This window comes from Phocoena sinus, chromosome 11 (genome assembly GCF_008692025.1).
Source record: "Phocoena sinus isolate mPhoSin1 chromosome 11, mPhoSin1.pri, whole genome shotgun sequence".
In the NCBI taxonomy this organism is placed as follows: domain Eukaryota; kingdom Metazoa; phylum Chordata; class Mammalia; order Artiodactyla; family Phocoenidae; genus Phocoena; species Phocoena sinus.
Window position 1 is genome coordinate 44,921,494 of NC_045773.1, and position 26,758 is coordinate 44,948,251.

General features: G+C 39.9%; 1 protein-coding gene across 7 annotated transcripts in view; it reads right to left on the reverse strand.

The window, feature by feature from the left end:
• ULK4 (unc-51 like kinase 4) overlaps nucleotides 1-26,758 on the reverse strand; it is a 530,371-nt gene that overhangs the window by 375,545 nt on the left and 128,068 nt on the right. For all 7 annotated transcript variants that reach the window (XR_004352053.1, XR_004352054.1, XR_004352055.1 and 4 more), the window contains 4 exons: nucleotides 19,963-20,090; nucleotides 3,881-4,014; nucleotides 2,354-2,475; nucleotides 2,149-2,205 (listed from right to left, as the gene is read on the reverse strand). Coding sequence is in view for 4 of the 7 variants with exons in the window: in XM_032647445.1 (XP_032503336.1) it covers nucleotides 2,149-2,205; nucleotides 2,354-2,475; nucleotides 3,881-4,014; nucleotides 19,963-20,090 (441 nt within the window). In the remaining 3 variants the exon portion in view is untranslated. The remainder of the gene's footprint in view (nucleotides 1-2,148; nucleotides 2,206-2,353; nucleotides 2,476-3,880; nucleotides 4,015-19,962; nucleotides 20,091-26,758) is intronic.

Sequence of the window (26,758 nt, forward strand, 5' to 3'; positions counted from 1 at the left end):
AGCCAAAAGACCTTTTTCATTATGTGTATGAACTCCCAGTACTTGAGCGACATTATCAGGGAAAAGACTGCTAAAGAATTTTCAGTATCACAATTACCTTTGAACTAGGCAAGTTATTTTCTATGCCCTGAAAGTGCTTTTGTTAAGAAAACCCATACAGAGCCCTACAGAACACCCCCAACCTTCAAAGGGTACACCCACCCCTGGGAGAAGAAGATGAGGAGGCCCTTTCTCAGTGGAAGCCGATGAGTTACATGGAGCAGATGAGGTCTCCCTAAAGTCCACAAAGACTTTTATATTGGAGGACTTTTATATTGGTAGTTCCTTGAAAACCTAAACTGTACTCAGTTAATGTAGGCCCAGAAAAGTACTACAGGAGAAAAAATAAGAGAATGAACACAATTATATCTGTCCCAAACGATCACCGTGCCAAAATGTTCCAAGGTGGGCTACAAGGGCAAAATTACTCTTTTCAGGCATCAATATGATAGTGCAGTGGAGTTAGAAATATAGAATTATAGTTCTGCTAAAAATGATGCCCACATTGTCCTTTAAAACGATTAAAAAAGCAAATTAAAGGAGGTGGCAGACAAAATTCTAATAATTTTCAAATTCATGAATGTACTAGGAAAATTATGTGCTTTGTAGAATTCAGGACTCAAGGATGATAACACTTTGAAAATGAGTACAAAAGGACCCGTACTGCACTGACTAAACACACTGCTTACAAAAATCAGTGACCTCTCTTCTCAACATTCATACTTCAAAACATCATACTTCACCATATGATGACTCTTCTAGAAAACTATATTCTCACTTGTGGGTGGCAATCATTTCTTTTTACTCCAAACAAGCAATAAAATTGAGATGTTTACTTCATTTTAACTAGATACCTATATGACATGGCATTTTGAAAATCTCCGTTCACTGTTTATTATTAATATCAAAGTAAGACCGAAGATGCTGTGTGACCCTTTGTACAGCTCCCCATTTTATCAATAGTACATACTGTAACTATTCCAGGCAAGGGAAAAAGATAACATAATTCACGAGCCACAACTTGAACAAAGAGGCTATTTTTTGTGAGCAAAAATCAAAGTGAAAGATAATATGATGATTTGTTTTTCATTGTTACTCATCTCTTCAAAATTAAAGGCAAGATTACATTGAGCTCAAAAAAAAAAAAAATTGAGCTCAAGTTAGAGAAATACCATCACAAAAGAGATACTGCACAAAACTCAACAATGCTAGCCAAAGTAATGATGATGCTATATTCCCAGAATTCCATTTTTTATATATGTATAAATCTGTTCTCTTTCAGATTCTTTTCCATTATAGGTTATTATAAGATACTGAATACAGTTCCCTGTGCTATACAGTAGGCCCTTTCTGGTTATCTATTTTCTAAATATTAGTGTGTATATGTTAATCCCAAACTCCTGATTTATCCCTCCCCCATCCTCCCCTTTGGTAACTATAAATTTGTTTTCTATGTCTGTGATTCTGTTTCTGTTTTGTAAATAAGTTCATTTGTATCATTTTTTTTAGATTCCACATATATGCAATATCATATGATATTTGTCTGTCTGACTGACTTTGCTTAATATGATAATCTCTCTAGGTCCATCCCTGTTGCTGCAAATGACATTATCTCATTCTTTTTTATGGCTGAGTAACACTCCATTATATATATGTACCACATCTTCTTATCCATTCTTCTGTCCATGGACATTTAGGCTGTTTCTATGTCCTGGTTGTTGTAAATAGTGGTGCTATAAACGTAGGGGTGCACATATCAAAGTGTGTCAAAGTGCACACTTTAAATATAAATATATAAAAATTTTTTAATTTATTATTTTAATTTTTTTCATGATGTTTAATATCAAAATCTATGAAAATGTTTTCTATGGACTTATTTACGCTACTTGGGTCTGTCTCTGAACAAAGTGCATTATCAGAAGAGAATGTATTTTTCCTCCAAATGTCAAATTTTCTTACAGTCAACAGATAAAATATAAAAAGGTCACTTCCCTAGAGACAATAAGTACCACTAAGACTTTAAAATTACCTCATTCTGACACCAAATCCCACAAACAGTAGAGACAGCCACATTTTTATTAGGAACGTGAAGAATTCAGCATTACTCACAAGAATAGTTCCGTAACTGAAAAGGAACTCTTCTGTTACAACCTGAGGTCGAAATACCTGTGTGATGAAAGTTTCCACAGATTAAATCCCGAAAGCCATGTACAAAAGAAAAATGAAAATGTTTTGTCTGAGTTGATGTTTCTCAGCTCCAGTTTACAAAGAAGGGAGTCACATTTATATACATTTTTTCCAAACAGGATGATACCTGAGACGTTACAAGGTGAAGCACTATAGGCATGAGGGGGAGACACATCTTCAGCTGCTTCGCTTGAACTGTGGATGGGTGTTTACGACCAGAAACGTTAGCCAAGGCGTTCAGAATGTCACCTGCGAAGCACACCCCAGAGCACACGTGAGGTTAGAGACCACAGATACATAGGGACCACTGGTTGTGGGTTGAACACTAATGGGATTGCTGAGTGAGGCAATTAATCTCCAAATAAAAGAAGTGGGTAGAAGCTGCATTGTTTTATTCACAACTCTTGACCTTACAACAGAAAGTTGTGGCCTCTGGGGTCAGGATGGATATAAAATTGGTATCTCACCTAGAAATTTAAAATAGAAATGATTTTTTTCTTCTTTTTTTTTTGCACTTTCCAAATTTCAACCATGAGCACTCATTACTTATGTAAACAGAAAAAAGTTATTAGAAAATTACAAGTGAACAGATTATAGGTCTGAATTTTTTAACAATAGAACAGGGTGGTAGTAATAAGATACCAATTCCTAATACTTCTCACCGGATGGCAAGTCCAATAATAAATAAAACTTGTTTGTTGGATACCTGAATCCCTCATCTCCTGAGATAGGACGAGTCAGGAAATAAGAAACTCAACTATCAATTGACCAGCTCATGGCCTTTGGTTTGCAGATTTTAAAAAGGTTACAATCCAAATAAATTTTGAAATGCTCTATTTTCAGTCATTAACAGGCAAAAATCTCCCACAGTATTAGTAAGGAGCAAAAAGTTACTGTCAAATCAGCCATGAAGATATTTTCATTACTTTGATTTAATATTCTGAATTTCTGCACCTAAATATCTTTTCCCATAATGGGTTGGGTCAAATTTAACATTTTAAACATTTCTGGTTTATAGCTACATCTGCTGGAAAAGCATGGAATGAGATTTAAACTAAACGTACGCGTACGCATTCCTTAGATTATTTTCATGTCTGTAAATAACAGTGGAATAACCAATTTTGTTAGCTGTAATAAACATCCTTTGCAAATCATTATTACTTTCATCTTTTATTCAGACCAAAGAAAATTTCAAACTTTGAACTTTAATATCAAAATTCTTTAATATTAAATGTTAATGCCTATGCATTTTAAATTTTTTTTAACAAAAAATAAATTTGTGGCTATAACCTGAAGGAAAAAGCTTTTCTTCAGAATTATGCAGAGAGAAATCTTGAGAAAAGTTACCTAAAATGATAGCCTAAGTCCAATTTTAACCAATTAAAATGCTTTCCTTCTATTTTCCAAAACTGCTAGATGACACTCAATGTAACCGTTAGCCTGCTCATTGCCTCATTCATGTCACTGATACAAAATAATTATGAAAACAGATAAGGCACATTCAAATTTTGAAACTACACATTCAAGAAAAAGTGTCATTGCACTCGCCTGAAAAAAAAAGAAAAACCGGCAAGAACAAAAAAGAAGGGATGCCTAAATGCCAAGTCGCAGAAAGGTAAGCAGCAAGGGGCCTGAGGACGAGACTCCAATTTACCCAGGATTCGTGGCAGTTCCTGCACGATGTGACAGGTGAGCAGGTCCAGGCATTTGGACAGGTACTCATTGCCGCTCTGCTGTTCCTTGCCTGGAGTGGTCTTTCTGCTGTCTCTCTCGATGTACATCACCAGTCTACACACAGCAAAATGCAAAAGATTACCTCTCACGATAAAACAGTTGATAGCACCTGCCCGAACATGCCACCAAGGCAAGTGTTTCCAGGGGGCACAGTCCCCATCTTGTTGACATTTAGATTTGGAGCAACTTGTCAAGCACAGTCTATTTTTGCCTCCTCGGAACATTTATGCAGAGAGAAAATAAGGCAACTTTGAATCTCTCTGCCGATGTATCACAAAACAATGCCCTGACTTCATTTGCCTCCGGCCCATGAAAGGAAACCACATTCTTCAGACGACAGATGAAAGGCAAACAAAAGCGACTGGAGAGGAGAGGGCTTTGGTGTTCTAAAGATTCAAAGTAGAACCACAAGTTGTCTGCACTTGTGTTGGTCATCAATCTTAAACTTGCTCCGAACCCCAGGCAAGTCATATAAATTCCAGTTCTTTCATTAAGTTGTGTATATAAATCCAAAGAAAAAGTTTCATTTCAGCACTGGGTGATATAGATAGCAGACACTATCTGAACATCTGGATTTCACATGCCCTTTTGTCCACTGGTTTTATGAAATCTGTCTCAATAAACTTATTTCTTCTTCAAACAATTGGCATTTATTAAATACCAATCTCTGAACCAACTGCCTCCAATCCAGAACTAGGGGACATACTGAACCATCAGTCTCGTTACGTAGGGTATTGTTGAAAAGTTTTAGGCCCACGTTTCCTTCCCTTTGCTGGACCCACTCCCCAAGTTCCCAGTCCCCGAAATTCTCTAAAAGTCAATGAGTCCCCTGACTTCAAAGACCCCTTTACAGCAATCTCCCTTGCTGGACTCCCTTGCCATTATCCATCTCTCCAGCTCTGTTGCAATCACTCATCCCATCCAACTTCTACTTCTCAGAACTTCCAAAAACTCCCACTGTAAACCGGAAAGGGGTGGTTCTGGACACAATACACACACGTAACGTACACTGAAATCTTAACACTTAGCATTTACGTGGTTCTCTTAGTAGATTTATGCAGCCTTTTGCCTTCCTGCTTATTATTATTTGGAGCCCTATTAGTAAACACCTGGGAATGAAACCAAATCAGAAGTTTGGTTAGTTGACACCTGTTCCATCAGCCCAGCTAAGGAGCGGGACCAGAAAATACCATCTTCCTTTTCGGTTCCCCAAGATGGGTCGCGATATCTCCCTGCCCAGTCTCGCCATCTGCTGAACAGCTTTTCCAACATTAAAGATTCCGGCATTTAACTGCATCCCCTCCAAGCTAAGTATTACAAACATGCCCTCTGACCATAATCTGCTCTTATTCCTACTTGCACAATCTTGCACTGTGACAGTTCTTCAGCCTGCTGGGAACTTCCACTAACTGAATCCATGACATCTTCTCCCAATCCATCAGAACTTCTTCACTTACACTCTTGCCCTCTTTCTTTTCTTTGCACCCAAGCAGCCAAATGATTTGGATGAATCCAATGATCTATATACTTTCTGTACATCTGCAGAGAGCCTGCTCAAGTTAAATACGGGGCAGATTCACTCTATTGTAAATGCATGTCACCAATACTCAGTGGCACTGGACAGTACCAGTGACCCAACTACATTTCACTGGTCGACTTATTCCCAGTCTATCTTCCAATTTTTCTTCTCTTTATACCCTGAAATTTCCATCCTCTCATGAGACTCTCAGTGAGTGCTTTTGCCTCCTACTGTAGAGAGAAAATAGCATCATGAAAAAAACTCTTCTTCCTAATTCTCAGTTTACTGTGCGTCCTATCCTAGGCTCCTTTCCTCCCATCACAACTGCAGACCTCTCTCTCCTTCCAACTGTGCTTTGGATCACATTCCCTTCCACTTTCTCAGAACCTTAAAACTGCCAATTACTCGTTTTCTGCTTCTATATATTCACACTCTCCCATTTAACAAAACGCTTTTCACGTCCTTCTACCAACTGCCCCATTGCCTCTCTCCTCCCTTTCTCGGTAAAACCTCTTAAAAGAGAAATCTACAGCTTGTATCTCCAATTTTCCTCCTAACTTCCTCAACCCACCACAATGTGCTCTCACTCCCATCACTTGCTCTGAGGTCACCAACAACCTCCATGACATCAAAGCCAATGGACACCTGTCTGCCTTCACCTGTCTGAACAATTCGGCAGGGTTCAATACACCTGCCACTCCTGCTCGTCTACACATCATGACAGCATACGGTTCTAGTTTCCTTCTCTGGTTTCTTTAGCTGTTCCTTCTCTGGGTCTTTTGTTGGTTCATGCTCCTAAATGCTCAAATCTATCAAAACTCAGTTCTGGGTCCACTACTCTTTTCTTTCTACCCATCTCACGCAGGTCATCTCATCCCCACCCATGATTTAATTTACCACCTATCTACACAGACATTTTCCAATCACCTATGTACAGCCCAAACCTGGTGTCTCAAGCTACAGACCTGTACATTCAACTGCTGACTTGACTTGACATCTGCTTTTCCTTGTCTCAAAGGCATTCCTAACTCTACAGATCCCCAAAAAACACCATTATCATCCCAACAAAACTGGTTGTCTTTCAGAATATAATATTCCACCATACAGCGTCACTCTCTACAAGCCAGACACCTAGGAGTCATCCTTCTCACCGCCCTTTCTCTCACTTCCCACACCAAGTCAATCATTAAATACTCCTTAAACCATCACACTTTTCCACTCCTCACCAAATGCAAGCTTCCAAACTCCCTTCTCCTTCTTCTATGACCAGAGCCTCCTAGCTGGCCTACCTGCTTCTACTCTGTCTAACCCTTACACACTTTACATCTAAACTGATCTTGTCCACCACCTTGCTCCCGTGTTTAAAACCCTTCAGTGGAACCCCACTCTTCTTAACATGGGAGTTCTTAACACTCCTTATCATAACTTACAACACCCTCAACTATCTCTCCAGCTTCCACTTGCTTTCTCTCCCCAGCAGTCATACTGTTCTTCTTACAGTCCCTCAAACTCAATACCTCCCCCAGCAACAAGGTACTGCCTCTCTGCCTGCATGGTTTTTCTCTCCGCTCCTTGCTGGTGAACTCCTATACATATTCCATAATTCACTGCAGTTTTCACTGACTTCTTAAATTAAACCTATGACATTGTCTCATAGCATTAAGGCCCTTACCTAACTGCAGTTTCTTGATATATTTTTTTGTTATCTGATAATGTTTGTCATTCCAGTAAATTTAAAAATAGCCAAGGGCAAGGACTGTATCTGATTTTTCTCACCACAACATCATTGCACTTATGGGCATAGTTCCTGACACAAAATAAGGGCTCAATAAACATCAGCTGAATAGATACATATGGCTGTTGAGATTGCTGTAAGACTTTACCTAGTTCTCTACATCAATTCCTTGGTCCTTATTTCCCCCAAGGCCTTTTTCTTAATTCTACTGTTTGATTATACTGCTGGATCACATAAGAAGTAAAAGAATCTTCTGCTTAGGAAAAGATACCATGAGCAAAACCAAGAGACAAATAAATTGGGGAAAAATACGTCCCCCGTTTGGTCATCAATAGATAAATGGATAAAAAAAAGATGTGGTGTATACATGCAATGGAATTATCATTGCTTTGCAACACAAGGATGGAACTTAAGGACATTATGCTAGGTTAAAATCAGCCAGAAAGATAAACACTGCACGGTATTACTTATATGTGGAATCTAAAAAAAAACATCAAACTCAAAGGAAACTAAGAATAGAAAAGTGGTTGCCAGGGGTTGGGGTAAATAGTGAGAAGCTGGTATAAGGGTACAAAACTTTAAGCTACAAGATGAATAAGGTCTGAGGGTCTAACGTAAAACCTGGTGACTATAATTGAGAACACTGTATTATACGGTTCAAATTTGCTAAGAGTAAAACTTAAATGTTCTCACCAAACACAAAAACAGAAAATATGTGAAGTGACAGATGTGTTACCTAGATGGGAGGATCCTTTCTCAATGTATGTATATATCAAAGCACCACGATGTACACTTTAAATATCTTATAATTCTATATGTCAATTATATCTCAATAAAGCTAAAAAATTTTTAAGACAAATTGGGAAAAAACATTTCCAATTCCTATTAAAATACCTGTATACATATGACACACAGCAAAAATTTGAGGCGGAAACTGTCCAGCAAAAGGGAACTGGTTAAATAAAATACAGTCCACTGTTACAATGTAGCTACCAAAACAAGGAGCAAGCTCTACGTATATTTTGGGAAAAAAACGCGAGGTACCTTAAGTAAAACAAGCAAAGTTCAAAATAGTATGCTTTTGTGTAACAAGAGAGGAATATAATCTATACTCACTTTTGCTTGGATTTAAAAAAAAATTCTGGAAGGATGAATAAGCAAGTAATAATAACGCTTTATTTCGCATGGTGGTAATCTGGGGCTGTGGAGCATGACGTGTAATTTCTTACTTTTTGATTTCTTCTGGATTATGAACCATGAGTAGGAGTTACCTATTCAAAACTTAAGTTAAAATGTTTTGCAAACATGAGGCAGTATCATTGTTCTACACAGCCAATTTTTTAAAAAAAATTTTTAGGTGATGTAATGCTCAATTACACAGGATACGCTACCAGGTGATAAATGCTGTGTGCCCTACCCCTTTCTGTAAGAGCTATAGACCTCCATCTTCTCACTGTGCCAAGAGTCAGGCTGACTTTAAAGAAGAGGTAAATCAACAGCAATACCACACCAGTAGCCCAAAACTTTATTACGGCCTGTGCCCCATTATGATTTCTAGATTATTTTTCTCCTTTCCTTCAGTAGGGTGATTCTTTTAACTTGATAATATTGACAGAGATTTCAACAAATCTGGCTATAATTCCCAGCCCTAGCACTTTCTAACAGCGTGATCTTGAACAAATCTCTTAAGCTTACACAGGCTCTGGGTGCGCAGGCCTGGCAGCCATGGCTCACGGGCCTAGCTGCTCCACGGCATGCGGGATCTTCCCGGACCGGGGCACGAACCCGTGTCCCCTGCATCCGCAGGCAGACTCTCAACCACTGTGCCACCAGAGAAGCCCAAATTTCTTAAGCTCTTTAAAGCTTCAGTTTTCTAATTATAAATGGGATGAACTTCTCTACAAAACAGAAACAGACTCACAGACATAGAAAACAAACTTACGGCTACCAAAGGGGGAAGGGGGGAGAGGGATAAATTGAGAGTATGGGATTAACAGATACACACTACTATGTATAAAACAGATAAACAACAAGGACTCACTGTGTAGCAGAGGGAACTATATTCAGTATCTTATAATAAACTACAGCAGAAAAGAATTGAAAAAATATAGATATATATATGTATAACTCACTTTGCTGTACACCTGAAACTAACACAATACTGCAAATCAACTATACTTCAATTAAAAAAAAAAGAAATGGGTGGTATTAATGCGAACTTTAGTAATTATTAATATGGTAAGCATATTCTGATATTTCTTTGTTGTTCATATTTTCTCTTTTGTGCAATACCTGTTCCGGTCTTTTGCACATTCTCCCACGGGTTATTGATCTTTTGTTATTGACTTGGAGGCATTATTTATATGATCCAGAACTGTCCCTCTTCCCCTTCCTTTTTTTTTTTTCCTTCTTTCTCTTTCTTCTCCTTTGAGTGTCTTTCACACGGAAGTCTTCAATCCACTGGAAACTGATTTATCATATGGATTTCAAAAGAAATCTAATTCCACTGTTTTTCCAAGTAGATAACCACTTGCCCTGGTACCATGCATTGAAAAGATACTTCTAAAAATGAAGGATGAAGGAAAGGGAGCAAAAGTACAAATATTTGGCAAAATCTGATTAAAAAGTGTTTGATTTGTAGATTACCTCCTCTACCCAATGAATCTAGGTGACTACCGCCAGACTTGCACACACGTGGAAGTCTAGAGATTTATTCTCTAAAGAAAGTCAAACAGAACGTTTCTAGACTAGGAGAAAGCAAACTAAGTCAAAGAGGGAGCCACCGGGGGAATTCCCCAGCGGTCCAGTGGTTAAGACTCTGTGTTTTCATTGCCGAGGGCACGGGTTCAATCCCTGGTAGAGGAACTAAGATTCCACAAGCCACATGGTACGGCCAAAAAAAAAAAAAAAAAAGAGGTGGCCACCAAACAAAACCAGGAGACTAGGTGAATTTCTGCACAATGAATACTAGAACTTCCAGCCGCCTTCCCCAGGGTGGCTCCCCAGACCCAGGCAGCCAGGTCCCTGCCCTCCAGGCTGACACCTGCAACGCACTTCGGTGAAACTAACTGGCCCAAGAGAAACACCCTAGTGATACTGATGCTAAAGTTCATGTCAAAATGCCCATAGAAATGATCTTGGTGTGAAGCTCAAAGTCAACAAAATCCGCCCATGCGCTGAGTACTTCTAGAACAGGTTGGCATTCCCTCAACTCTTCAACCACCAGACTAAATATTACCAGTTATCTGAGAGCACGCCTTCTTTGTTTGATATTATATTTGCAGATCTTCATCTACATTCTTTTTCCTTGCTGTGTGGTATTCCAGTGTGTGAATATATCACAGTTTATTCATTTTACTGTTGATGGACATTGGGGCTATTTCAATTAATGAATATGGCCAAGCACTTCTTATGCTGAATGCATGGAAACATTTCTGTTGGACATATATTTGGAAGTGAAATTGCTGGATCATAAGGTATGCCTAGATTCAGATTAATAGGCATGGCTGATGATCAGTTTTCCAAAGTGATTAAGTCCATTTACACTGCAACAGGCAGGTATAAGAATTTCAGTTACTCTACATCCTTGCCACAATTCTGCATTATCAGGCTTTTTAATTATAGCCATGCTTCAGGACACCCATTGGTATTTCATTGTGACCAAAGTGCATTTTCCTGATGATGATTAACATATCTTTTCAGGTATTAATTGGCCATTCAAAGAAAACCAGTTCTGTAAAGTTCCTGTTCAAGTTTGTGCTCAGTTTTCTATTGGGTTATCTGCCCTTCAGTTGTTTATATATTTTAGCCACATGTCGATTATGTGTATAGCAGATACTTTTCCCTACTCTATGGCTTGTCTTGTTACTTTATTAGTGATGCATTCTGATGAAGAGAAGCTCTTAATTTTAAGGCAATCCAGTTTATCAATACTTTCCTTTGTCCTGCTAAAAACTCTTGGTCTAACTCCAAGGTAATGAAGAAATGTTCAAGTAAGTCAGAAAGAAAAAGACAAATACCGTATGCTAACACATATATATGGAATTTAAGGGAAAAAAAAATGTCATGAAGAACCTAGGGGTAAGACAGGAATAAAGACGCAGACCTACTGGAGAACGGACTTGAGGATATGGGGAGGGGGAAGGGTGAGTTTTGACAGGGCAAGAGAGAGTCATGGACATATACACACTAATAAAAGGTAGTAAGGTAGATAGCTGGGGGGAAGCAGCCACAAGGCACAGGGATATTAGCTCGGTGCTTTGTGACAGCCTGGAGGGGTGGGATGGGGAGAGTGGGAGGGAGGGAGACGCAAGAGGGAAGACATATGGGAACATATGTATATGTATAGCTGATTCACTTTGTTATAAAGCAGAAACTAACACACCATTGTAAAGCAATTATACCCCAATAAAGATGTTTTAAAAAAAAAAAAAGAAAAACAAATAGGAGTTTCAAAGAAGAAAGTAAATACAGATTTATAGTTCTTGGGACTATTTTTTAGTGTTCAATGATTTATACACTTTTTAAAGTATTACTGAATACTAATGATAAATACAATGTCCTAGATATAAAACTGAAGCTATGTAAAGCAAAAAAAAAAAAAAAAGAAATGTTCATGTGTCTAATCTACTGGAAATTTTATTGTTTTATCTTTTTACATTTCAATGTGCAATCTACATGAATTAACTCCTTTGTACATTGTAATTTAGAGATAAAGGGTTTTTTTATATTGATGCCAAAATGATCCAGCACCATTTATTGTTAAAAACCCTCATTTCCCCACTGTTTTCTTCTGTCTCCTGCTCTTCTCCATATTTTCCATCCTTTTGTTGCTCTCCATTGATCCCAGATGATTTGAGTACAGTATATTAATCTCTATTCAGCTGTGTCTAATCTGCAGTTAACCCGATCCACTGAGTTCTTCCTCTCAGTTACTGAACATCCACTTTGTTTGTCTTTATAGTTCTAATTGTCTACTGAAATTCTCCATCTTCCAAATTCTTTGAATATACTGATCGTAGTTATTTTAAGGTCTATATCTGATTAACTCCATTGTAACCCCTGGGGATACTGTAGTTTATCTCATTTGGTTTTTGTATCGTATCATCTTATCTTCTCATACGCCTGAGTACTTTCTGATGAGTGTTAGACTCTATCCACATGGTCTGTGAACAGTGGAAGGATATTTTGAGGCCTAGGGTTAGACTTCCCGAGACAGGATTTACATATAATCCTGGATCACCTTAACCCAACCAGAGACTGAGATGATTCAAAAGTGGTTCTTTCCCTATGCCTGGAAATCCTCCATATAAATAACAGGGTTGCCAGAAACAGAGGGCAGGGAAAATGGAAATGTTTATCTTTTGGAAATCAGAGAATACAAAAGAAATCCCATCAAAGTTTACAGAGTATAAAAAGTAAATTCACACTTATCTCTAAGGAATCAATTTTTTCTAAAATCTGTATTATCTATTGCAAAATTTAATAACGTGCTACTTAATTACGACAGTATGAAATACCATTTCTTTAAGGCAAAAACTACTCACTCTTCAACCACTAGCACAGACTGTTAACACATAAGAAAATATCTATTACCTCTGCTGGGAGAAATAAAAGACTGAAGGGGTCCATATAATATATTATAAATAATATATTTAAAAATAATATAAAACTCACTCTAGAATGATGCTTCATTTCTTCATGCCCTCCCTGACGCCTTCACATTACAGGATGTGTTTACACAGGCTATAGTAGAATAAATTGACTTTACTGACAGCGGAACATTAGTTAGTAAAAGAATTCACATTCTATGAAGGAAATAAAATGTGGAAACATTTGAGGGTAGTGTCCATAAACACTTCAAAATTGTTCTACGATGGAACTGCAAATGTTATTTCTTAGTGGTCTACAAAGATATCAAGTTAAAAAGATAAACAATCTGAACAGTAATCCAAGTATTGAGATGGGGGAGTCTGGCAGTGGAAGTGGACTTCGGGAACAGATTTGGTTCGTTTATGGCAACTTGAAGATTCCTCTCGGGCATGCCATTGAATATGTTAAGATAATATAAGGCTGGAGTGTAGAGAGGTCATACAGGTGCATATCAATAAATAGATGGTATGTGAAGCCACTGGATTAGGTGAAATCACATTAGGATAGCAACGTAAGAGAAACAGAGGGCCCAGGAAGATGCAGAAGAGGGAGAACCAGCAAAGAAGAGACTGAGGCGGGACAAAAGCAAAGAATGTATGCTAACTTCCTACCGTGAGCCCTGCAACTACAGAGGCAAATTCTGGTTCAAGTTGGCCAACTGAACCCAAATATTATACTTCCCTTTTTTTTTTTTTCTTCACATTCCCAAAGGAGATTCACATTATCCCGAAAAACAGGAAATTGCACCATTCACAGCCAGAACCTTCAAAGAATTTCCTAAGGATGATGGTGCAGATATAAGTGCATTAAGGGAAGGCCCAAGCTCACATGAAGGAAAAATGTGCGTGGGAAGCAAGGAGAACCCCAGCAGAACCCTAAGCTCTGAATGGCAGGGGAACAAGTTTACACTTTGAAGCTGATACGAAGAGGTGAGTTTCTCAACGCTATGAACCATTTTTTTTTTTTTTTTTTTTGCGGTACGCGGGCCTCTCACTGTTGTGGCCTCTCCTGTTGTGGAGCACAGGCTCCGGACGCGCAGGCTCAGCAGCCATGGCTCACGGGCCCAGCCGCTCCGCGGCATGTGGGATCTTCCCAGACCGGGGCACGAACCTGTGTCCCCTGCATCGGCAGGCGGACTCTCAACCACTGCGCCACCAGGGAAGCCCTATGAACCATTTTTAAAGAAATTAGTATCAGCAAACCTGGAACAAAGGCCATGGTAACTAAGAGGAGAGGGGTCACAGGGAGACTGAAGGAAAAAGCAAAGGAATGACTTCATGAAAGTGGCATTTGAGGAATATGAATCTGGTAATGGCACAGATAAATGATGAGAGAGGAAGTCAGCCAGGCGGGCAATGAGGAGTTACGAGTATGCAGGTGAACAGGAGAAACGGAAGGGAGCTCAAGAGCAGAGAAGAGCTGGCTGCCTGGAAATGGTGTGAACCGCAGACAAGATTCCACCAGTCTCTTACTGAGAGGATGGCACATTCACATAGTGAGAAATCAATTATACGGGGTTTAAAAATGAAGAAGCCACACCCCCTGCTTTACCTTAACCCGGGTTCCTCCAGGACGCTCTCACCCCTGCCCCACCCCCATTCCTACCCCCCTGAGACATCCCCTCCCCTTCTGGTCCTACTGGGCTCGGTGCCCATCAGTGGACTACTCCACTGTCTATTTCTACTGCAGATCTCCCCATGTGCAGTATGACGCTGACATGAGATGCAAACTGTGGCTAATCCATCCCACTTGGATTCACCCTGGACCACCTCACACACAGTTCCTTGGTGAAACCATACACTATTCCAGAAAATCAAGACACCATGCTTTTCTTTGCTTCACTTCAATCTAAACACATTTTCATGTATCTACTGCACATCCTTTAACTTATAAGTGTATTTTCCCCCTTAAGGAAAAATTTGTAGTTTAAATATGGGATCTTGGGAGGGAGGGATAATCTGGAATTAACAGATACAGACTACTTACGTATAAAATAGATTAACAACAAGGGACCTAATGCATAGTACAGGGAACTATATTCAATATCTTCTAATAACCTATAATGAAAAAGAATCTGAAAAAATATATATGTATATATAGATGAATTACTTTGCTGTATACCTGAAACTTTGTAAATCAGCTCTACGTCAATAAAAAATAATAAAATATTAATAAAAAAAAAATATGGGATCTTCAACAAACTCATCATCCAACACTTCTGTTTGTAATGACAGCTACCGTCTCTTGGGTTGCGATGGTCAGGCTATAGTCAGTTTTGGCCCAAATTCAAATTACACTGACACACCACATGTATGGACCTACTCCATGCTTATTTCTTCAGCTCCTAAATTTATAACTGGAATAGACATAGTTGGCAACTAGCAGAATCCACACATCGGCCATCTGATCTGTGCAGTGAGGGCTATTATGGTAAAAAGAGACAAACAGAAGCCCCTGGCATGTCCCCTCTTTAAAAAAGATAGTAACCCATATCCATAGAAAACCAAATCATAGGAATGGATGGATACCAACATCAAAAAAATTGAAAGGTACGGGATTGATAAAATCTATCATATCCCCATTCGCCTGTCTGGTCTGTGAACAATCTTAGAAAATGACTGTGTGGATTATCCAAAATATAAAGAGGTTGTGATTCCAACTGCAGCTGCAGTTTCAGGTCTGGTACCTCTACTGGAGCAAATCAACATCGCCCTGAGGTGGTACTCGCTACCGACCTGGCAAAGGCTTTGTTCTACGTATGCAACTGGAAGAACCGCCAGCACGTGTTTGCTTCTTACTCGGGGCAAACAGTAAAGTTCTGTTTTGAGAACTGCCTTGCCTTTGAGCTATGCTAACGATCCTGCTCTTGGCCATCAAAACAGTCCGCAAAGATCTACATCCTCTTGATGGCCCACCAACATCACACCTGTACTTGTGCACTAGCACTTTGATGACATGAGGCTGACTGGATCTGAGAAACAGGTAGCAGCAAGCACTTTAGTTGGCTTAGTAAAACATGTGAGAGACAGATAAACCGCATAAAAATCCATGGTCTACTAGCCCTCAATGAAGTTCCTAGGGCTCAGTGGTCTACAGCATGTTGGGCTATCCCTCCAGGTCAAAGACAAGTTATTGCATCTGCTACTGATTATGACCCAAAAAGTAGGCTTTGTGAACTTAGGAGGCAATACATACATACCACCTTTGAATGTGTCCCTCGGACTCATTATCTGAGAGACTCATAAATTTAATAGTTTTTAGCGGAATTGGAGTGAATAAAGGCTCTGCTGCAATTCCAACTTGCAGTGTAAGCTGCTTTGCCATACGCTGGGCCTTATGACCTAGCATGTCTACTGATATTCTCGGTGCCTGGAAAACAGGGGTGATGCATGGCGCCCCAGGGAAGCATCAATAAGTGAATCACGACCCTGATCTTTGGGTCACTGTATTCTGAAGAGTTGTGTCCTCCCCAAAATGTACATTAGAATCCGAACACTCAATGTAAGGAATGCTCCTCATCAACGATGGCCTAGATTCTGCCGCTCCAGCCAACACGAGAAACCGGTGCTGAGCCCTCAGCCTGGCCCCATGTCCTGGGGGGAACAGCCAGTCATCTAGCAACAGGTTGGTGTACAAAAGGGGCAGTAAACTCTCCTCGCTGGAACAGTTATACCCTGAATATGGACTCGCTGTCCTTGCCACATGCCTCTGCCAGTGCCACTAAGTACGGACTTAAGAAATACCTTATTTATCATCACGATAATCAATGTAACACTATATCTGATCAAGCAACTTACTAATAGCAAAAGAAAGGTGGTAATATGCTCAAGCCCACTAAACCTGCTCATCAGCAAGTACGCCATCACCCAGAGGCACCTGGCTTGGCTGAAAGGAGGAATGGCCGACTGCAAACTCAGTCGTGCTGCCAGCTGGGAAACGACACAACGAAAAACTGGGTCCTATCTTACAACAACAAAGTGTATGCGTTGAACCAGGAAACAAAATACATGCTTTTGCCTTCCCCACAGTCAAAACACACAGGGCTGGTAATCAAGGGGTAGAAGTGGGAGTGACTGCCTCTCAGTATTATACCTAATAGCCCACTCCCAAGATTTTTACTTCCAGTCTCCATGACCCTGAGCTCTGCTGGAAGGGGTCCAAGGAAGAAAGGTTTCCACCAGAGGACATAGCAAAAATTCCATTTTGGGGGATGAAGAGGATTACTCTACTGATTAAGAGTGAGTGATTCATGATCACCAAGGGAATATTACGTTGCTGTCAAACAGTGCAGACTGGGGCTACCCAGGAGATTCTCTGAAGAGCCTCACGGTACTTCCATATCTAAAAGCTAAAGTTAACAAAAATCTAAGCAACCAAGAAAAGGCTGGTTCACATCCTTCAGGTACTTGACATCCCCGGAAAAGTACCAATCTGTGATTCAAGTTTATTTATAACAGTGGAACTTCTGAATCATAAGGATTCATGATACACATTTTTAAATGCCCTCAAAAAGGTAACCTCACCTACTGGCTAAAAGTTGCCCCTGTAACTGTACTTTGGATATAAGATAGTACTTTGGATATAAGACAGTGCAAGCTTTCTTCCCTTGATTTGACATTATGATGGGTAGAAACAGTATTTGGTTATTTTAATTTGCATTTCTCTGATTAGACTTGAAGCTGAATATCTTTATGAATCTTTTTTACAGTACACAGATTAACTCTGTGTTATATACGATGCAATAATTTACAGATTTTCTTACCATGAAATTTTATTTATGATTTGCGGGGGTTATAAAAGTTTCTAAGCTAAACTATCACTATCTCCTTTCATGGTTTCTTTCAATCCTTTTCTGCTCAGAAAAGCTCTCCTTGCCCATATGTAAACATATTTTCTTCCAGCTGTTTACAGTTTCTTTCTCATATATAATTCTTTAATACATCTGGAATTGACTTTTGTATGGTATAAGCTGACAAAATATTTTCCCACACAGTTAACCAATTATACAAAGTAAACGTTTCTTTTTTTAAAAAAAAATCTTTTAAGATCAAAGCAGATTTTTTTCCCCACTGATTACCATATTAATAGCAATGCTATGGGGAAACAAACAAAAAACCTCTAGGAAAACCTGATCCATCAGGAGGCATTGACGTTGCTGGCTCACAGCAAACCTACACAATGAACTTACAAGACCATTCATCCCTCAGAGGGTTATCATTTCTAGAGACACACGAGACCCTGTTTTATCTTCTGTCATTTTCAATATGAGTATGAAATCGTTTGGAGAAATAGGTGAACACTTGGGGGCTATTATATCATTTTTATCTAACCCTGACAGCTCAATTTCACTGCCTGTTGTACGAGATAGATTTGAGAGCTGACATCATAGAAACCGTGCTGAAAGTTAATCCATAAAAGGCTGATGGTGATGATGGTAAGCAGGAAAAAATATCTACATAATGTAGCAAAGGTTACCGTGGGCTCCTGATATGAGGTTTCACTTCTCTGGCAGACAGGCAGCAACACGGTTAGCTCGGAAACACAGCTGCTAGCGGAGTTTCAAGGCACAGGTGTGGAAGGGAGAAGAGTTTGCTATACAAACTCATCACAGAGAACTTTAACATCTCGCTAACCTGAAGTCTGCCTCCCTTTCGCATACCTTTATATTCAACATTGCATTTTATATGCTCACTAGTGTAATACCTGGGCTGCAAAGCAAAAAGGAACAAATACCAACCATTCTTCCATAGTCTGGACTGGCTACCTATGTGATTTTGAAAGTAATTTATATTATTAATTTTAATCTACAAAGCCTAAACAAATCTGAGTTTTGACACACATATATCCCCATATCTCCTCCCTCTTGTGTCTCCCTCCCACCCTCCCTATCCCACCCCTCTAGGTGGTCACAAAGCACTGAGCTGATCTCCCTGTGCTATGTGGCTACTTCCCACTAGCTATCTATTTTACATTTGGTAGTGTATACATGTCCATGCCACTCTCTCACTTCGTCCCAGCTCACCCTTCCCCCCACCCCGTGTCCTCAAGTCCACTCTCTACATCTGCGTCTTTATACCTGTCCTGCTCCTAGGTTCTTCAGAACAATTTGTTTTTTTTTTTTTAGATTCCATATATATGTGTTAGCAATTTTGCTTCTTGACCCGTAAATCCTAAAACATTTACTCTCTGTTTCCAGGAGAAGTTTTCTAGTTCCTAGCCTAGATCCATCTCAGCAATTCTAGGATCTCCCCAGTATCCTACAACAAGTAAAAAGCCAGATCGAGAAATAGGCGATAAACCGTATGTTCAAGAGCACGGACCAGACAGTTTCAAAAACGTTAATCGAGAAGCATCAAAGGATGAAGGGAGGGGCTTCCCTGGTGGCGCAGTGGTTGAGAGTCCGCCTGCCGATGCAGGGGACACGGGTTCGTGTTCCGGTCCGGGAAGATCCCACATGCCGCGGAGCGGCTGGGCCCGTGAGCCCTGGCCGCTGAGCCTGCGCGTCCAGGGCCTGTGCTCCGCAACGGGAGAGGCCACAACAGTGAGGCCCGTGTACCGCAAAAAAAAAAAAAAAAAAAAAAAAAAAAAAAAAAAAAAAAAAAAAAAAAAAAAGGATGAAGGGAACCTGAGGTGCATCAGAACAGCTTCTCCTTTTAGAGGAAGGAGGTGAGACCCAGAGACAGTGAGAGATCTGCCTAGTCGAGAACCAGTCCATGTACTCCTGATCCTCGCCCTGCCTCTTCCTCCGCTTTTCTAGGCTGCTCCTCTGGGCTTTCAGCTACTCATTCCAGAAGCTCACACAAATCAGAACTATGACCAAACCACCAGTCAAGAACGCCTTGCAAAAATGTAAACCAAAACCAACTTTAACACCCTGCCTTGGACTGTACTCAGATCTAGGAAACTCCAAGCACTTCCCAACATCCTGCTTCAGCGTTTCCAAGCTGAGGTGACAAGTGAAACATTAAACCCTTGGAAAAATCTAGGAAAAAAATTTTGAATACCAGGTACATAGGGGCCAAGAAATACTACTAATAAAACTAATAAGCAGGGGTCAAATTGACGTCATTGGTGAAACTGTCAGAGAAAATCTTACCGTGCTTGGCAACTGAGCAGCAGCATCTCGTGGTTATGAATCAAAATATACAAAAGAACCAGGAAGGATTTTGCTCTGATGGATGTCGAGGGGCTGTCCAGTAAACGGATAATTGTAGAGACAAAATCCTGTGGGAGACATTAGAATATTTTTTGAGAAAACATGAAATAAATAGAGCAGTCAACTCTGAGGGTCAATAGACTGTAATAACCAAACAGATAGCAGAAAATAAAATAATATCAGCTATTGCGTTTGCATTTTTAATTTGTGCTGCTCCCTATACCAAGTTATTAATATGTATGATCTCATTTAAACCTGAAAAGAAGTTATGAAGAGTTGATAATATTATCCCTATTTTAAAGAGGAAAAGGAATCTTGAAAATTTAAGCACTTTGCCCCAATTCACAAAATTGAATTCAAATCCAGGCCAGGCAGATGACAAAGCCTGCTTCTTAACCCCTCCATCACACGACTAGAAGCGTAGCTATAAATAACTAGAACTGAAAGTCACAACTGCATGGAGGCATCAACTTCTGAGCAAACCTGCACACACAGAGATCACGTCTCTAGTCTACACAGCTGAGGTCCTACAGACATAAAATAAAAACAACAGCCAGGGCTTCCCTGATGGCGCAGTGGTTGAGAGTCCGCCTGCCGATGCAGGGGACACGGGTTCGTGCCCCGGTCCGGGAGGATTCCACATGCCGCAGAGCGGCTGGGCCCGTGAGCCATGGCCGCTAAGCCTGCGACCCGCCACCACGGGAGGGGCCACAACAGTGAGAGGCCCGCGTACAGCAAAAAAAAAAAAAAAGCCAGTATAGGATACAAAAGGAAAACCTCTATTTCTATAACATTCTTTTTTTTTTTTTTTTTTTTAATTTTATTTATTTTATTTAGTTATTTTTGGCTGTGTTGGGTCTTCGTTTCTGTGTGAGGGCTTTCTCCAGTTGCGGAGAGCGGGGGCCACTCCTCATCGTGGTGCGCGGGCCTCTCACTGTCGCGGCCTCTCTCGTTCCGGAGCACAAGCTCCAGACACGCAGGCTGAGTAGTTGTGGCTCACGGGCCTAGTTGCTCCGTGGCATGTGGGATCCTCCCAGACCAGGGTTCAAACCCGTGTCCCCTGCATCGGCAGGCAGACTCTCAACCACTGCGCCACCAGGGAAGCCCTATAACATTCTTTAATTAAAGGTTTAATACAACACAGAGGAATAAGTGTTGAGAAGTATTAGTGTCATTTTCTCTTCTGACAGATTTGCACTTCAGGTGCCTATTGATATGCAAAAAAATGGAATACACACACACACAGCGTTAATGAATGTAAGTAGGCAGAAATATGGAATCGTACTGTTAGCAAGATGGCTACAGAGAGCAGGAACGTTAAGTTCCCTAGAGTCCTTGACAGAGGTAAGCACCTAGCAGTGACACTGTGTGTCCAACGTAGATGTAAACAGCTCAATTTTTTGCCAAAGTTCTTTTACATTGAGTGCTATATTGTCAGGCAGGAAGAGCTTACACAGTCAGGTATATGCTTCTGTTTAAGGATGGAGATATATCTATACATCTATATAACTATTTATCTGTACCTCTGCATCAGGCTGACCTAGATCCTGAACCAAATAAACTAATTCATCAATTGGAGTAAAAAACAGAATCAACACCAAGGTGCCTTTGAGTAATAGATCTGTTTCCACCTTTCCAGTCGACAGTAGAAAGCCCATTTCCCCACAGTCAGCTCCCAAGTTCTAATTTATACACTGTGGTCCAAGGACCAAAACCACAAATCTGTTTCCCGCATTAACATTGCTCCCACACATCCACGTGCCTAATTCCAAAACCATTCAAATACCCACTAGCCATGGACTTAAAAACTGTTCCAGATTATAGAAGACTAGAGAGTCATGATAACTGACTGCAATTCAAGATCTGGAAGTTTTATTTCACGTCAAAGAACATTACTGGGACAATTTCAAAATCTGAATATGGTCCAGATTAGCAATTTATGTTAAATAAATGTTAGCTTCTTGCTTTTTAAATTGATGGCTTATTTTTTAGGGAATATTCAGTGAATTAGAGGTAAAGGAGCATCAGGTCAGTGACCTCATCTCAAATGAATAGAAATACACACACACACAGACACTCACTCACTCACATGATAAAAGATAGAAACTATAAAGCAAATAAGGTAAAACGTTAACATCTGGTGAATGTGGGTACAGGATATAGTGCAATTCTTTGTATTGCACATCCAACACTAAACTTGGCACCTACCCTAAGCATGATAATCTTATAAGGGTCATCAATGAGCACCCTCCTTGACTCTTCCTTCCTCTCTCAGGTGTCCAACTGATACCCAATTTCTATGAGAACAACACTCACACTGTCACTGCCCTATTTCAATGCATCCTTATATCTTTCTTGAATTACTGTAGCAGGCTTTGTCTAACTTTGCTTTCTTCCACCTATTCTACAAGTTGCAGCCACAGTGATCTTCCATAAAAGCAAATACATTATTCACCTATAAAATATCCTCAGCAGTTGCTAAAACCCTTGAGAGAAGCTAAATCCCTTATCGCGGCATACAAGGCCCTTCACAATCTGGCTTGTTATTACCTTTCCAAAATCGCTTATTGTACTACCACTCCTCTCATATACTCCCAACAGTCAGCACGAGGAAATAAACCAAGGAAGCGGAGAACACAGGAAAGAGGCAAAGGGAATCCCAGGATGATTCCAGAGTGATAGCTACTATAACCAGGTACAGAGGCTGCCTATTCATAACAGAGTTGGTCAGAAGGCTCCAGGAGAGATCTCTTTAAGGAGAAAAAATTGACGGAATACCTGATGCATCTGAATGCAATTTGAAAACAAAAAGTGATGTAATAAAAGTTTGCTAAATGTTGATCTAACCAAAATCAATACACTGAGTCATGAGTGGTGGTTCTGTCCTACTTGAAAATAAGCCCTAGACAAATCTAAGATTTAAAAAATAAACACCAAATGATTAAAAGATCTAGAAGACACCATGGAAGATACAGATACATATTTATACATATATAAAATCTCAGATTTGAGGGCTTCCCTGGTGGTGCAGTGGTTGAGAGTCCGCCTGCCGAGGCAGGGGACACGAGTTTGTGCCCTGGTCTGGGAAGATCCCACATGCCGCGGAGCAGCTGGGCCCGTGAGCCATGGCTGCTGAGCCTGCGCGTCCGGAGCCTGTGCCCCGCAACAGGAGAGGCCACAACAGTGAGAGGCCCATGTATCGCAAAAATAAATAGATAAATAAAATCTCAGATTTGAGAAAATGTTCATAAATAATGTATTAGAAAGGAAGAAAACAAGCATGAGAAATGTGAATACCAAAAAATGTTAAATTCTATATGGAGATAAAACACTATAAATGAACAAAAAAGAATTGCATAAACAAGATAAGATAAGATAATATAAGATAAGATAATTGTAGCATATTTTATGGATAAATTGCTAAATTTCTTGATATATAAATATCACTAACAACAACACAAAAAGAACTAAGGGAAATAAAAATAACTAAGAGCCCTAGAAACAACTGAAACCTCTGATCTCTTCTACATGGAACATTATCCCAGAATAATTTAAGACATTTCAAAATGTACAGAACACAGGACGCAAGTTTCATATAAAGCTATTCTAAGAAGGCAACAAAAAGTGAGAATTAAAGTACTTCAGCCAATGAAGAGTCGCCAACTCCACCCAAGCAAAACAAAAAAATGAAACAGAGGTAATCTGTAATATAACAGCTCAATCAGAAGGAAGTATCATTAAACAAGTATTTATAGACATAAAAAAGGTCCAAAACAGTTCGTTATATAAGAAAAGAAAGTATAGACACTATGCCTTAGGAACACAGATGCAAAAAAATCCTCAACAAAATATAAGTTGAATCCAGCAATATATTAAAAGTATAATACGTTACACTCAAGTGGGATTTATCCCAGGAATTCAAGACTAGTTCGATATATGAAAATCAATCAGTGTAATTCACCATATTAATAGATTAAAAAAGGAAAACCACAGAATCACATCAGTTGATAACAAAAAAGCATCTGACAGAATTCAATATCCACTCATGATAAAATCTCTCACCAAACTAGGAACAGAAGGGAACTGCCCCTGTCTCAAAAACATCTAGAAAAAAACCTACAGCTAACTACTAAATGTTCAAAGACTTGATGCTTCCTCCCACCCTGAAACTGGGAATTAAGCAAGGCTGTCCCATCATTCATAATTCAATGTTTTGCTGAAAGTCATAGGCAGTGTACAATAAGGACAGAAAAGTAAAAGGTATTCAGATTGGAATGGAAGAAATAGTATCAGATATCAAGACAACATAGAAAAGCCCAAATAATCTAAAAAAAAAAACAAACTTCTGAACTAATAAGTGAGTTTTAGCAAGATCTGATATATTTGTATACACTGGAATTTGTACATTCCAGTCATAATGAACAACTGGAAAACAATTTTTTTAAATAGCTACAACAACAAAAACAGAAGAAATATAGGTATAAACCTTAAAAAGTATGCCAAGAATCTGTATACAGTAAACTACAAAACAGTAAGAAAAAAATTTTTAAGATATAAATAAAAGACATTTTCTGTTCATGTATTAAAAGACTCAAGATAGTTAATATACATATCAATTCTCCCCAAACTGACTCATAGATTTAATGCAATTCCAATCAAAATCCCAGCAGGATTTTTAGTAGATACAGACAAGCTAATTGTAAAATTTATATGTAAAGGCAAAGCAACTAGCATAAGCACAACAATTTGGGGGGAAAAAAGACAGGAGAATCACACAATGGTTTTAAGACATTTTTAAAACTACAGTAATCAAAACAATGTGGTACTGACAAAATGACAGACACACAGACTAAGGGGAAACAGTAGAGAGTTCAGAAATATTACAGTCAATTGGTTTATGACAAAAGTACAAAGGGAATTTTGGAAAAAAGTTTTTGCTATAAACAACTGGCTATCCACAGGCAAAAAACTAAACTTCAACTCACACCTTGCACCATATACAAAAACTAACCCAAAATGGACCATAGAACTGAATGTAAAATGTAAAACCACAAAATCTTAAAAAGAAACAGAGGAGAAAATCTTCATGACCTTAGGTTAGGAAGAATTCTTAGATATAAACCAAAATCGCAATCCATAAAAGAAATAATTGATGAACTCAACTTAAACTTAGACTGTCTCCTCTGGGGAGGACACTGTAAGAAAAGATAAGCCACATACTAGGAGAAAGTATTTGTTACCAGAATATATAAAGAACTCTCAAAACTCAACATTAAGAAAAGTATTTTTCAAGGACAAAATATTTAAACAGACATTTCACCAAAGAATGTACACAGATGTCAAATAAACGCATGAAAGGATGTTCAACATCATAATCATTATAGTAACACAAATTAAGATCACAAGACACCACAACACATTTATTAGAAGGACTAAAATTTAAAATGACAAGTATGTGGAGCAACTAGAATTCTACATACACTGCTTGTGGGAACGCAAAATGGCACAATCATTCTGGAAAATAGTTTAGCAGTTTCATAAAAATGTTAGACGTAGGGACTTCCCTAGTGGCGCAGTGGTTAAGAATCCGCCTGACTATACAAGGGACACGGGTTCGAGCCCTGGTCCGGGAAGATCCCACATGCCGCGGAGCAACTAGGCCTGTGCACCACAACTACTGAGCCTGCACTCTAGAGCCCGCAAGCCACAACTACTGAGCCCGCGTGCCACAACTACTGAAGCCTGCATGCCTAGAGCCCACGCTCTGTGATGAGAAACCACTGCAACGAGAAGCCCACGCACTGCAACGAAGAGTAGCCCCCACTCACAACTAGAGAAAGCTCTGTGCAGCAACGAAGACCCAACGCAGCCAAAAAAAAAAAGTTAAACACATATCTATCGTATATGCCCAAACCACCGCACATCATTTCACTTAATGAAAACTTATGTTCACAGAAAAATCTACATGTAAAAGTTGATAGCAACATTACTCATAAGAGTCAAAAATTGGAAACAATCCTTAAGTCCCTGAACAGGTACATGGATAAATAAACTGTGGTATATCCACATAAAGGAATAGTACTCAGCAATCAAAAGGAATGAACTAACGGTACACACAATAATACAGAGGAATCTCAACTGCATGATGTTAAGTAAAAGAAACCAGTCTCAAAAATTACATACTGGGGGCTTCCCTGGTGGCGCAGTGGTTGAGAGTCCGCCTGCCGATGCGGGGGACGCGGGTTCGTGCCCTGGTCCGGGAAGATCCCACATGCCGCGAAGCGGCTGGGCCCGTGAGCCATGGCCGCTGAGCCTGCGCGTCCGGAGCCTGTGCTCCGCAACGGGAGAGGCCACAGCAGTGAGAGGCCCGCGTACCTCAAAAAAAAGAGGCCCGCGTACCGCAAAAAAAAAAAAAAAAAAAAAAAAAATTACATACTGGGCTTCCCTGGTGGCGCAGTGGTTGAGACTCCGCCTGCCGATGCAGGGGACACGGGTTCGTGCCCTGGTCCAGGAAGATCCCACATGCCGCGGAGCGGCTGGGCCTGTGAGCCATGGCCACCGAGCCTGCGCGTCCAGAGCCTGTGCTCCGCAACGGGAGAGGCCACAACAGTGAGAGGCCCACATACTGCATATAGGATCCCACTTATATAACATTCTGGAAAAGGTAAAACCATATGGGCATCACTGAATGCCAGGGACTGGGATGGGATATGGTTTACCTAAAAAAGGGAGCAGC